Source organism: Heptranchias perlo, chromosome 40, assembly GCF_035084215.1.
Source record: "Heptranchias perlo isolate sHepPer1 chromosome 40, sHepPer1.hap1, whole genome shotgun sequence".
Classification (NCBI taxonomy): Eukaryota; Metazoa; Chordata; class Chondrichthyes; order Hexanchiformes; family Hexanchidae; genus Heptranchias; species Heptranchias perlo.
Window position 1 is genome coordinate 19231092 of NC_090364.1, and position 14231 is coordinate 19245322.

Sequence of the window (14231 nt, forward strand, 5' to 3'; positions counted from 1 at the left end):
CGTGTCCGTGCCAGCTGAAAAAGAGCTATCCAGCTTAATCCCACTTTCTTGCACTTGGTCCGTAGCCCTGTAGTTACGGCACTTCAAGTGCACATCCAGGTACTTTTTAAATGAGTTGAGGGTTTCTGCCTCTCCCACCCTCTCAGGCAGTGAGTTCCAGACCCCCACCACCCTCTGGGTGAAAACATTTCTCCTCAGCTCCCCTCTAATCCTTCTACCAATTACTTTAAATCTATGCCCCCTGGTCACTGACCCCTCTACTAAGGGAAGTAGGTCCTCCCCATCCACTCTATCTAGTCCTGTCATAATTTTATACACTTCAATTAAATCTCCCCTCAGCCTCATTTGTTCCAAAGAAAACAACCCCAGCCTATCCAATCTTTTCTCATAGCTAAAATTCTCCAGCCCTGGCAACATCCTCGTAAATCTCCTCTGTACCCTCTCTAGTGCAATCACATCTTTCTTATAATTGTGGTGACCAGAACTGTACACAGTACGCAATCTGTGGCCTAACCAATGTTTTATACAGTTCGAGCATAACCTCCCTAGTTTTATAACCAGTCTGTCTCTGTCCTCCTGAAGTCTGTTACTATCCTCCACATTGTTTGCTACATTTCCGAGTTTCATGTTATCTGCAAACTTTGAAATTATACCCTCCATATCCAAGTCATTAATATATATCAAAAAGAGCAGTGGTCCCAATACTGACCCATGGGGACACCACTGTATACTTCCCTCCAGTCTGAAAAACAACCGTTCACCACTACTCTCTGCTTTCTGTCCCTTAGCCAATTTTGTATCCACACTGCCACTGTCCCTTTAATCCCATGGGCTTTAATTTTTCTAACAAGTCTATTATGTGCACTTTATCAAATGCCTTTTGAAAGTCCATATACACATCAACCGCACGACCCTCATCAACCCTCTCCATTACTTCATCAAAGAACTCAATCAAGTTAGTCAAACACGATTTTCCTTTAACAAATCCGTGCTGACTTTCATTTATTAGCCCATACTTTTCCGAGTGCCAATTAATTTTGTCCTGGATTATTGTCTCTAAAAGTTTCTCCGTCACCAACGTTGGGCTGACTGGCCTGTAATTGTCAGGTTTATCCCTCTCCCCTTTTTTGAAGAGGGGTGTAACATTTGCAATCCTCCAGTCCTCCGGCACCATCCCCGTATCTAAGGAGGATTGGAAGATTGTGGCCAGAACCTCTGCAATTTCCACCCTTCCTTCCCTCAGTAACCGAGGATGCATCTCATCCGGACCGGGTGACTTTTCTACTTTGAGTACTGCCAATCTTTTAAGTACCTCCTCTTTATCTATTTTTATCCTATCCAATATCACTATCACCTCCCCCTTTACTGCTACAATGGCAGCATCCTCTTCTCTGGTGAAGGCCAATGTGAAGTATTCATTTAGTACCTCAGCCACGCCCTCTGCCTCCACAAGAAGATCTTTTTTGTCCCTAATCAGCCCTATCCTTCCTTTGACTATCTTTTTACTATTTATATGTTTATAAAAGACTTTTGAGTTCCCTTTTATGTTAGCCGCTAATCTATTCTCATCCTATCTCTTTGCCCCTCTTAGTCCCTTTTTTTGATCTCCTCTGTACTTTCTGTATTCAGCCTGGTTCTCTACTGTATTATGAACCTTAGATTTCTCATAATCCTCCCCCTTCTGTTTCATTTTAATCTCTATCTTTATTCATCCATGATGTGGAGATGCCAGTGATGGACTGGGGTTGACAATTGTAAACAATTTTACAACACCAAGTTATGGTCCAGCAATTTTATTTTAAATTCACAAGCTTTCGGAGACTTCCTCCTTCCTCAGGTAAATGTTCAGGAGCTCCTTGAAGCCTACGCATTTATACATATAGAACAATACATGGTGTTTACAGACTGCCCCTGCAACTGCCCGTTGCCAAGGCAATCACCGTGTTCAGACAGAGAGGTGTCACCTGCAGAACCCCCGAATACACATTCAACAAAAAAACAAACAGGGAAAAAAAACAGAGAAAAAAAACAGAGAGAGGCAGAAACATCCGGAAGGCAGAGAAAGCCAGCAAATGACCCATTATATTAAAAACAGATAACATTTGTTCGCTGGTGGGGTAACGTGTAGCGTGACATGAACCCAAGATCCCGGTTGAGGCCGTCCTCATGGGTGCGGAACTTGGCTATCAATTTCTGCTCGACGATTTTGCGTTGTCGTGTGTCTCGAAGGCCGCCTTGGAGTACGCTTACCCGAAGGTCGGTGGATGAATGTCCATGACTGCTGAAGTGTTCCCCGACTGGGAGGGAACCCTCCTGTTTGGCGATTGTTGCGCGGTGTCCGTTCATCCGTTGTCGCAGCGTCTGCATGGTCTCGCCAATGTACCATGCTCTGGGGCATCCTTTCCTGCAACGTATGAGGTAGACAACGTTGGCCGAGTCACAGGAGTATGAACCATGCACCTGGTGGGTGGTGTCCTCTCGTGTGATGGTGGTATCTGTGTCGATGATCTGGCATGTCTTGCAGAGGTTACCGTGGCAGGGTTGTGTGGCGTCGTGGACGCTGTTCTCTTGAAAGCTGGGTAATTTGCTGCGAACGATGGTCTGTTTGAGGTTGGGTGGCTGTTTAAAGGCGAGTAGTGGAGGTGTGGGGATGGCCATAGCGAGGTGTTTGTCCTCATTGATGACATGTTGAAGGCTGCGGAGAACATGGCGTAGTTTCTCCGCTCCGGGGAAGTACTGGACGAGGAGAGGACAAACACCTCGCTATGGCCATCCCCACACCTCCACTACTCGCCTTTAAACAGCCACCCAACCTCAAACAGACCATCGTTCGCAGCAAATTACCCAGCTTTCAAGAGAACAGCGTCCACGACGCCACACAACCCTGCCACGGTAACCTCTGCAAGACATGCCAGATCATCGACACAGATACCACCATCACACGAGAGGACACCACCCACCAGGTGCATGGTTCATACTCCTGTGACTCGGCCAACGTTGTCTACCTCATACGTTGCAGGAAAGGATGCCCCAGAGCATGGTACATTGGCGAGACCATGCAGACGCTGCGACAACGGATGAACGGACACCGCGCAACAATCGCCAAACAGGAGGGTTCCCTCCCAGTCGGGGAACACTTCAGCAGTCATGGACATTCATCCACCGACCTTCGGGTAAGCGTACTCCAAGGCGGCCTTCGAGACACACGACAACGCAAAATCGTCGAGCAGAAATTGATAGCCAAGTTCCGCACCCATGAGGACGGCCTCAACCGGGATCTTGGGTTCATGTCACGCTACACGTTACCCCACCAGCGAACAAATGTTATCTGTTTTTAATATAATGGGTCATTTGCTGGCTTTCTCTGCCTTCCGGATGTTTCTGCCTCTCTCTGTTTTTTTTCTCTGTTTTTTTTCCCTGTTTGTTTTTTTGTTGAATGTGTATTCGGGGGTTCTGCAGGTGACACCTCTCTGTCTGAACACGGTGATTGCCTTGGCAACGGGCAGTTGCAGGGGCAGTCTGTAAACACCATGTATTGTTCTATATGTATAAATGCGTAGGCTTCAAGGAGCTCCTGAACATTTACCTGAGGAAGGAGGAAGTCTCCGAAAGCTTGTGAATTTAAAATAAAATTGCTGGACTATAACTTGGTGTTGTAAAATTGTTTACAATTTATTCATCCAGGGAGCTCTAGCTTTGAATGCCCTTCCTTTCCCCCTCGTGGGAATGTGTCTACTCTGTACCTGAACCATCTCCTCCTTGAAGGCCTCCCATTGTTCAATTACTGTTTTGCCACCAATTTCTGATTCCAATCCACCTGGGCGCGATCCCTTTTCAACTCACTGAAATTAATCCTCCTCCAGTTAAGTATTATCACATTTGATTGTTCCTTGTCCTTTTCCATAACTATTCTAAACCTAATGATATTATGATCTCTGTTCCCCAAATGCTCCCCCACTGAAACATGCTCCACCTGCCCCACTTCATTCCCCAGAACTAGATCCAGCACAAATTTGGTTGGGCTCAAAACACACTATTACAGAAAGTTTTTGAACACATTTCAGGAATTCCTCCCCCTCTTTGCCCTTTACACTGTTACTATCCCAGTCTATATTGGGATAATTGAAGTCCCCCATTATCACTACTCTATAGTTCTTGCATCTTTCTGTAATTTGCTTGAAAATTTGCTCCTCTATCTCCTTCCCACTATGTGGCCTATAGTCTACACCCAGTAGTGTAATAGCTCCTCTATTGTTCCTTAATTCTAACCAGATAGATTCTGTCTTTAACCCCTCAACTACATCATCCCTTTCCAGTGCTATAATAGTTTCTTTGATCAATACTGCCACACCCCTCCTGTTTTTCCTGCCCGATCTTTCCTGAATACCTTGTAGCCAGGAATGTTAAGTACCCAATCCTCCCCTTCTTTGACCCAGCTCTCTGTTATTGCCACTATATCATAGTCCCATGTGGCGACTTGTGCCTGCAGCTCACCAACCTTATGTACCACGCTACGTGCATTTATGCACATGCACTCTAATCTCATCTAAGGCTGCTTCACCCCCTGTCTGATCCCTCCAATTTCTGAATTATTCTTTACTCTAGTGCAATTTGTCTCTCCCAGTCCTTTGTGCACCTTGTTTCTCCTTTCTAAATATTTCATCCCCCCTGGTGCCCATCCCTCTGCCAGATCAGTTTAAACCCCCCTCCCCGCGGCACTAGTTAACCTCCCCTCGAGGACGTTGGTCCCAGCTCTGTTGAGGTGCAACCCGTCCATCTTGAACAGGTCCCTCCTGCCCCAGAACTGGACCCAATGCCCCAGGAATCTGAAGCCCTCCCTCCTGCACCATGTCTCCAGCCACGCAATAACCTGTCTTATCCTACTATTCTTATACTCACTAGTACGTGGCACTGGTAGTAATCCAGAGATTACTACCTTTGAGGTCCTGCTTTTTAACTTCCTGCCCAGCTCCTGAAACTCTGAGTGCAGGACCTCGACTCTTTTCCTTCCTGTTATTGGTTCCCACACGGGCTACGACTTCTGGCTGTACCCCTTCCCCCTGCAGAATGTTCTGCACTCCCTCAGTGATGTCCTTTACCCTGGCACCAGGGAGACAACACACCATGTGGGACTCACGTCGACGGTCACAGAAACGCCTGTCTAAACCCCCTGACTATTGAATCCCCTATAACATCTGCATTTCTTTTGCCCCCTGTGCAGTCGAGTCTCCCACGGTGCCGTCTCCCACGGATTTGCTCCTGACTGCACTCCCCGAGGTGTCAACACCCTCACTGGTATTCAACACTGAATACCGGATTGTGAGTGCCACACTCCCAGGGGACTCCTGCACTGCCTGCCTGTTCCTCCTAGTCTGTCTGGTGGTCACCCACTCCCTCTCTGCCTGAACTCTCTGTAGCTGAGGGGTGACCACCTCCTGAAACGTGCTATCCATGAAACTCTCAGCTTCCTGTGTGCATCGTAGTGACGCCAGCCGCCCCTCAAGCTCAGAAACACGAGAAACTTTGGAGAGGATTTCTGGCTCAAGATTAAATCCAGCGGTAAACAGAGAGAGGAGGAGCACAGCAGGGAACCGGAGTGTGTTGGCAGCGGCAGCGCAGCCATGTGATCCCTGGATCATGGAGAGTGTCACCGGGCACGCCGCTGATACCAGCGGCACCAGCACCCGGTGGGTGTAAGGAATACACCACATGGTATGAGGTGGATTGAAACTGTGAATGTTCGTTGTAAACATTTCTGTGCCAAATGTACCGTTAAAAGTTCCCACCTGTGGTACTTGGATTGTTTTGGTTATCCTGCCTCCTGTGTTGACGGTTCCTTCTGTTGGAGCAGTGGCTGCAGCTGGAACACTTCTCCTGGCGCTCAGTCGGTCCCGCGCGTCCAATACTTTTTTCACCGGTGGCCCTTTCTCATTTCCATCCTGGCCCTTCCTTGAATTGATCATTTCGCGAGCGTCGACCACCTTCGAGGAGCCCCCGGTTATTTTTGAGCGCATGTCCTTCTGGACCAGGCGTTCTCGAGCGTCTCTCATCGTTAACCGCTGCCGAGCGTCTGTGACCCCGATTTTTTGCCGTGCATCAAAAGTTCGCTGAAAGCCGGTGATGGGCCGGGTCGTGCTCAGGTTTACCCACTGATCTCCAATCCGTGATTTAACGCCACCAACAACTGGCCTGGCACTCGGTGCCGGTCTGCAGTGAAACAAGCACCGCAAATGAACCATACATCAGAGTCAGAAAAAAACTGAGCAAAGTTACCCCATTTCTAACACGTCAGGTCACCACTGCCCTGGGTTTCTACAGCACTTGTCGTGACACCATCACAGTCACTGGGATTTCAGTGAGTGCATAGGGGGTGGACAAAGTCTTCACACTACCTCCATTCCAACTGAGAAAAATACCCAGCCATGTGATTCTAGATTAACTCCCTCCAAATGGGGCTGCGTCTGGAAAGAGCATCAGCTGAGTTACTGGTGGGGACAGGTCTGTCACTGTATAACACTGGGGCACAGTACTGGTGGGGACAGGTCTGTCCCTGTATAACACTGGGGCACAGTACTGGTGGGGACAGGTCTGTCCCTGTATAACACTGGGGTACAGTACTGGTGAGGACAGGTCTGTCCCTGTATAACACTGGGGCACAGTACTGGTGGGGACAGGTCTGTCCCTGTATAACACTGGGGTACAGTACTGGTGGGGACAGGTCTGTCCCTGTATAACACTGGGGCACAGTACTGGTGGGGACAGGTCTGTCCCTGTTTAACACTGGGGTACAGTACCGGTGGGGACAGGTCTGTCACTGTAAAACACTGGGGTACAATACTGGTGGGGACAGGTCTGTCTCTGTATAACACTGGAATACAGTACTGGTGGGGACAGGTCTGTCACTGTATAACACTGGGGTACAGTACTGGTAGGGACAGGTCTGTCACTGTATAACACTGGGGTGCAGTACTGGTGGGGACAGGTCTGTCTCTGTATAACACTGCAATACAGTACTGGTGGGGACAGGTCTGTCACTGTATAACACTGGGGTACAGTACTGGTAGGGACAGGTCTGTCACTGTATAACACTGGGGCACAGTACTGGTGGGGACAGGTCTGTCACTGTATAACACTGGGGTACAGTACTGGTGGGGACAGGTCTGTCACTGTATAACACTGGGGTACAGTACTGGTGGGGACAGGTCTGTCACTGTATAACACTGGGGTACAGTACTGGTGGGGACAGGTCTGTCTCTGTATAACACTGGGGGACAGTACTGGTGGGGACAGGTCTGTCACTGTATAACACTGGGGGACAGTACTGGTGGGGACAGGTCTGTCACTGTATAACACTGGGGGACAGTACTGGTGGGGACAGGTCTGTCCCTGTATCACACTGGGGTACAGTACTGGTGGGGACAGGTCTGGCCCTGTATAACACTGGGGGACAGTACTGGTGGGGACAGGTCTGTCCCTGTATAACACTGGGGTACAGTACTGGTGGGGACAGGTCTGTCCCTGTATAACACTGGGGTACAGTACTGGGAGGTACAGGTCTGTCCCTGTATAACACTGGGGTACAGTACTGGTGGGGACAGGGTCTGTCCCTGTATAACACTGGGGTACAGTACTGGTGGGGTCAGGTCTGTCCCTGTATAACACTGGGGTACAGTACTGGTGGGGACAGGTCTGTCACTGTATAACACTGGGGTACAGTACTGGTGGGGACAGGGTCTGTCCCTGTATAACACTGGGGTACAGTACTGGTGGGGTCAGGTCTGTCCCTGTATAACACTGGGGTACAGTACTGGTGGGGACAGGTCTGTCCCTGTATAACACTGGGGTACAGTACTGGTGGGCACAGGTCTGTCCCTGTATAACACTGGGGTACAGTACTGGTGGGGACAGGTCTGTCCCTGTATAACACTGGGGTACAGTACTGGTGGGCACAGGTCTGTCCCTGTATAACACTGGGGTACAGTACTGGTGGGGACAGGTCTGTCCCTGTATAACACTGGGGTACAGTACTGGTGGGGACAGGGTCTGTCCCTGTATAACACTGGGGTACAGTACTGGTGGGGACAGGTCTGTCCCTGTATAACACTGGGGTACAGTACTGGTGGGGACAGGTCTGTCCCTGTATAACACTGGGATACAGTACTGGTGGGGACAGGTCTGTCCCTGTATAACACTGGGGTACAGTACTGGTGGGGACAGGTCTGTCCCTGTATAACACTGGGATACAGTACTGGTGGGGACAGGTCTGTCCCTGTATAACACTGGGGTACAGTACTGGGATGGCGCTGTATACGATGCAGAATAGGGTACCCGGGGCGGTGTGGTGGTTGCGGGGCCCGGGGGGAGAGAGGGGGGGGGCCCGGGGGGGTGGGGAGAGGGGGGGGCCCGGGGGGGGGGGTGGGGGAGAGGGGGGGGCCCGGGGGGGGGGGGGGGGGAGAGGGGGGGCGGGGGGGGAGAGGGGGGGCCCGGGGGGGGGGGGGGGGGGAGGAGGGGGGGGCCCGGGGGGGGGGGGGGGGGAGGCCCGGGGGAGTGACGGCCGTTCGAAGCCCATGAGTTCGCTGCGCGCCTCCCGCGGGAGAGCGAAGAGCCAACGGGACGCAGATTAAAGCGGCAGCGGCCGCGCCTCAGACCCGCCCGGAGCGGGGGGGGGGGGGGGTTGGATAGAAATCGAGAGCGAGGCCTCGGGCCGGGAAGCCGGGCCCGCCCAGCGGCCGCAACCACACCTGCTGATGGACAGGGGCGAGCACCAATCAGCTCGGCGTTTCTCCCCGCGGCCGCCAATCAGCGGGCGGCGGGGGCGGGGCGCGGCCTCAGGCAGGTTTGGTTGAGCGGCGCGCGGGCGGGGGGGGGATTTCCGTTTGCGGCGGGAATGAAACCGGGCCCCGAGGCCGCTCGGCCGCCCGCCGCTCCCCCGCCCCGGGCCCCGCTCTCCTCACCGGGCCTTAACGCGCAGCCCGCGCCTCCGGATGATGTCGTCCAGCGAGCAGTCCGCCATTGCCGGGCGAGCGGGGGGGGGGATGGGCACGGCGGCCCGCCCAGGACAACAAGAGGCGGGCGGACGGAACAGAACGCGCAACCGGAATCAGGATTTCGAAACGGCTCTCCCAGGGGTGGGGCACTGGGCACAAATAGTCAGCGGGGGGGGGTCCCAGTGAAAGGGTCAGGAGTCACTCAGGAACACTAGGGAGGCCATTCAGCCCCTCGAGCCTGTTCCACCGTTCAATCAGATCACTGATCTGTATCTTAACTCCATTTTCCCGTCTTTGCTCCAGATCCCTCGATACCCAACAAAAATCCATCGAGCTCAGTCTTGAAAGCTCCAATTAACCCCCAACATCCACAGCTTTTTTAGGGGAGAGAATTCCCGATCCCCACTCCCCTTTGTGTGAAATGTTTCCTGACATCACCCCTGAACGGCCTGGCTCTAATTTTAAGGTTCTGCCCCCTTGTTCTGGACTCTCCCACCAGAGGGAATAATTTCTCTGTACCGACTCTATTGAGTCGTTTTATCATTTTAAACATCTCAATCCAGTCACCCTTCAACCTCCTAAACTCCAGGAATACATATTGTTTCCCTTTCTGTTGCAGAATGTACTGGCCCTTTAAGTATTGGCCCGCCGGCTTAAAGTGGGGGTGACACTTCCGGGTTTCTGTTGCGTGTATCCTAATCCGCCGGGTTAAACCCGGAAGTGGGCACGTTGGAACTGGGATACAGTCCCGCTCCAAAAAGCTGTTACTTTAACCACTCACCTGTCCCCAATACACCCGTTCTTGAGGGTTAAAATTACCCCCAGTGCGTGTGAACGGGGAGTTGGATGGGGTACAGTGTGTGTGAAAGGGGGAGTTGGATGGGGTACAGTGTGTGTGAAAGGGGAGTTGGATGGGGTACAGTGTGTGTGAATGGGGAGTTGGATGGGGTACAGTGTGTGTGAATGGGGAGTTGGATGGGGTACAGTGTGTGTGAAAGGTGGGGAGTTGGATGGGGTACAGTGTGTGTGAAAGATGGGGAGTTGGATGGGGTACAGTGTGTGTGAAAGGGGAGTTGGATGGGGTACAGTGTGTGTGAATGGGGAGTCGGATGGGGTACAGTGTGTGTGAATGGGGAGTCGGATGGGGTACAGTGTGTGTGAATGGGGAGTCGGATGGGGTACAGTGTGTGTGAAAGGGGGAGTTGGATGGGGTACAGTGTGTGTGAATGGGGAGTCGGATGGGGTACAGTGTGTGTGAATGGGGAGTTGGATGGGGTACAGTGTGTGTGAAAGGGGGAGTTGGATGGGGTACAGTGTGTGTGAAAGGGGAGTCGGAGTTGATATCCTGTCGAGCTGCAGATAGAAGCCAGGTTGCTAATTCCCTCTTTCCAACTGGATATTCAGTGAATGTGAAACAGACAGTTGGTGTGTATGAAACTACATTAACTTGAAAAACTACAGGCTCCACATCAAAATACTCGGGTTTTACTGTAGATATTTTGTATCCTTATGTGGAGGGACTGTTGCCATCACCCCGTGCGTATTGGGAGCCGATCATGTGTCTGTGCCTGTTGTGCACTGGGCAGCAGGTCCTCACGCTATTGGGTACAGAAGCCTGCGGCCTACTCTACCCCTGGTAGGCCCGATGAGGTCGGAGACACTGACTGTGAGCAAGGCTCCGAGCAGCCTCCAAATGTAGCTCCCTTGGTGAGACTGGGAGGCGGGAGCAGCGCTTGATCGGCTGAGGAGGAGGCCCCAAGGATCACCACACAGTGAGATTGCATTGAGATTGCATTTTAGAACCTCCATTTGGTCACGTCCTTACACTGAGGCTCGTATATAAAAGGGAGGCGGGGGGGACCTCCTCTCTGGACCTATGACAACCTGCCAGCTCCGGCCGGTTCCTGAAGGAAGCCTTCGCTGACCTCTGCCTCCTGCAGCCTGACTGGGAGCCCAGTCCCAGCAGTGGGGTCGGTTCTGTCAGTGCTTCTCTCCAGCTTTCTGCTTCTGTTGACGTGACAGTTCCTGCGTCCCAGAGCTAGGCCCCGTCTCCCACCCATCAGTCTATGGTTATACCCAGCAGGTAACCAGTGCACCATCTTCCAGGGGCAGGGACCTCCTCGCTGGTTCTGTGGAAACCAGCCAGCAGCAAGAGGGAGCCCAGCACTTGTACTGTGAGGCAGGATCCCCACAATCAGGCCATCACCGACTGTGTGTTTGCCCTTCGCCCAAAGACAGCGCCATCCATCCACACCATGGGTGAAAGTTAGCCTGGCAGCTCCCTGATTCGCTCCGCAATGCCTCTTTGTGGCGGGTCCTTGAAGTCCGGCTTTTTGGCAGTGAGGATTCCTCTGACCACCTGGTGGACTTCCCCCTCGACACTCACCTTTTTGCTCAAAGCCTACATTTCAGATCAGATCAAACATTTCAGGAGTTTTGACAATTCCTGGGGCAGCACGAGTTGCAGCTAATGGAGTCGGGGAGATGGGAATCCCTTTGGCTGTTTCCAGTTGGAAGGATGGGAATACTGTTGGTTTTATTATAGGATATTGGCTCAGTGGCAGGAAGCAAAGGGTAATGGTCAACGGGTGTTTTTGCGACTGGAAGGCTGTTTCCAGTGGGGTCCCGCAGGGCTGGGTACAAGGTCCCTTGCTTTTTGTGATAAACATTAACGATTTGGACTTAAACGTAGAGGGCATGATTAAGAAATTTGTGGATGACATAAAGATAGGCCGTGTGGTTGATAGTGAGGAGGAAAGCTGTAGACTGCAGGAAGATATCAATGGACTGGTCAGGTGGGCAGAAAAGTGGCAAATGGAATTCAATCTGGAGAAGTGTGAGGTAATGCATTTGGGGAGAGCAAACAAGGCAAGGGAATACACAATAAATGGGAGGATACTGAGAGGTGTAGAGGAAGTGAGGGACCTTGGAGTGCATGTCCACAGATCCCTGAAGGTAGCAGGACAGGTAGATAAGGTGGTTAACATAAGAACATAAGAAATTGGAGCAGGAGTAGGCCAATCGGCCCCTCGAGCCTGCTCCGCCATTCAATAAGATCATGGCTGATCTGATCCCAACCACAAATCTAAAGAACACAAGAAGTCGGAGCAGGACCCGGCCACATAGCCCCTGGGCCCTCTCCGCCACCCACAGGGCATTGACCGATCCGAACTCAGCTTCATGTCCAATTTCCTGCCCGCTCCCCATAACCCCTAATTCCCTTTACTTCTAGGAAACTGTCTATTTCTGTTTTAAATTTATCTAATGATGTAGCTTCCACAGCTTCCTGGGGCAGCAAATTCCACAGACCTACCACCCTCTGAGTGAAGAAGTTTCTCCTCATCTCAGTTTTGAAAGAGCAGCCCCTTATTCTAAGATTATGCCCCCTAGTTCTAGTTTCACCCATCTTTGGGAACATCCTTACTGCATCCACCCGATCAAGACCCTTCACAATCTTATATGTTTCAATAAGATCGCCTCTCATTCTTCTGAACTCCAATGAGTAGAGTCCCATTCTACTCAACCTCTCCTCATATGTCCGCCCCCTCATCCCCGGGATTAACCGAGTGAACCTTCTTTGTACTGCCTCGAGAGCAAGTATGTCTTTTCTTAAGTATGGAGACCAAAACTGTATGCAGTATTCCAGGTGCGGTCTCACCAATACCTTATATAACTGCAGCAATACCTCCCTGTTTTATATTCTATCCCCCTAGCAATAAAAGCCAACATTCCGTTGGCTTTCTTGATCACCTGCTGCACCTGCATACCAACTTTTGATTTTCTTGCACTAGGACCCCCAGATCCCTTTGTACTGCAGTACTTTCCAGTCTCTCGCCATTAAGAAAATAACTTGCTCTCTGATTTTTCCTGCCAAAGTGCATAACCTCACATTTTCCAATATTATATTGCATCTGCCAAATCTCCGCCCACTCACCCAGCCTGTCTATATCCCCTTGCAGGTTTTTTATGTCCTCACTCTCTACTTTCCCTCCCATCTTTGTATCATCTGCAAATTTTGATATGTTGCACTCGGTCCCCTCCTCCAAATCGTTAATATAGATTGTAAAGAGTTGGGGACCCAGCACCGACCCCTGTGGAACACCACTGGTTACTGGTTGCCAGTCCGAAAATGAACCATTTATCCCAACTCTCTGCTTCCTGTTCGATAACCAATCCTCCACCCATGCCAGAATATTACCCCCAATCCCGTGATTTTTTATCTTAAGTAATAATCTTTTATGTGGCACCTTGTCGAATGCCTTCTGGAAGTCTAAATACACTACGTCCACTGGTTCCCCTTTATCCACCCTATACGTTATATCCTCGAAGAACTCAAGCAAATTTGTCAGACATGACTTCCCCTTCATAAAGCCATGCTGACTTTGTCCTATTAAATTATGCTTATCTAAATGTTCCGTTACTGTCTCCTTAATAATAGACTCCAAAATTTTACCCACCACAGATGTTAAGCTAACTGGCCTATAATTTCCAGCCTTCTGCCTACTACCCTTTTTAAATAACGGTGTTACATTAGCAGTTTTCCAATCTGCCGGGACCTCTCCTGAGTCCAGGGAATTTTGGAAAACTATCACCAAAGCATCCACAATCCCTACTGCCACTTCCCTCAAGACCCTAGGATGGAAGCCATCAGGTCCAGGGGATTTATCCGCCTTGAGTCCCATTATTTTACTGAGTACCATCTCTTGAGTGATTTTAATCGTATTTAGCACCTCCCCCCCCAGAGCCCCCTGTTTGTCCAGTGTTGGGATATTCTTAGTGTCCTCTACTGTAAAGACTGAAACAAAATATTTGTTCAGCATTTTTGCCATCTCCATGTTTCCCACCATTAATTTCCCGGTCTCATCCTCTAAGGGACCTATGTTTGCCTTAGCCACCCTTTTTCTTTTTATATAACTATAGAAACTCTTGCTATCTGTTTTTATATTTTTTGCTAATTTCTTTTCATAATCTAACTTCCCTTTCTTAATCAATCCTTTAGTTACTTTTTGCTGTCTTTTGAAGAATTCCCAATCTTCTATCCTCCCACTAAGTTTGGCTACCTTATATGTCCTTGTTTTTAGTCGGATACTATCCTTGATTTCTTTACTTAGCCACGGATGGCTGTCATTTCTTTTACACCCTTTTTTCCTCAGTGGAATATATTTATTTTGAAAGTTGTAAAATAACTCCCTAAATGAACACCACTGCTCATGTACCGTCTTACCCTTTAATCTATTTTCCCAG

The 14231-nt window shown here is 50.4% G+C and overlaps 1 protein-coding gene across 1 annotated transcript in view; it reads right to left on the reverse strand.

Annotated features, from left to right (window-relative positions):
• poldip3 (polymerase (DNA-directed), delta interacting protein 3) overlaps window positions 1-9064 on the reverse strand; it is a 28833-nt gene extending 19769 nt beyond the window's left edge. Inside the window, exons 1-2 of the mRNA XM_067974730.1 lie at window positions 8955-9064; window positions 5787-6207 (exon numbers count right to left, since the gene is read on the reverse strand). Coding sequence (XP_067830831.1) covers window positions 5787-6207; window positions 8955-9013 — 480 coding nt within the window. The 5' untranslated portion in view covers window positions 9014-9064. The remainder of the gene's footprint in view (window positions 1-5786; window positions 6208-8954) is intronic.
• Window positions 9065-14231: the final 5167 nt, after the last annotated feature.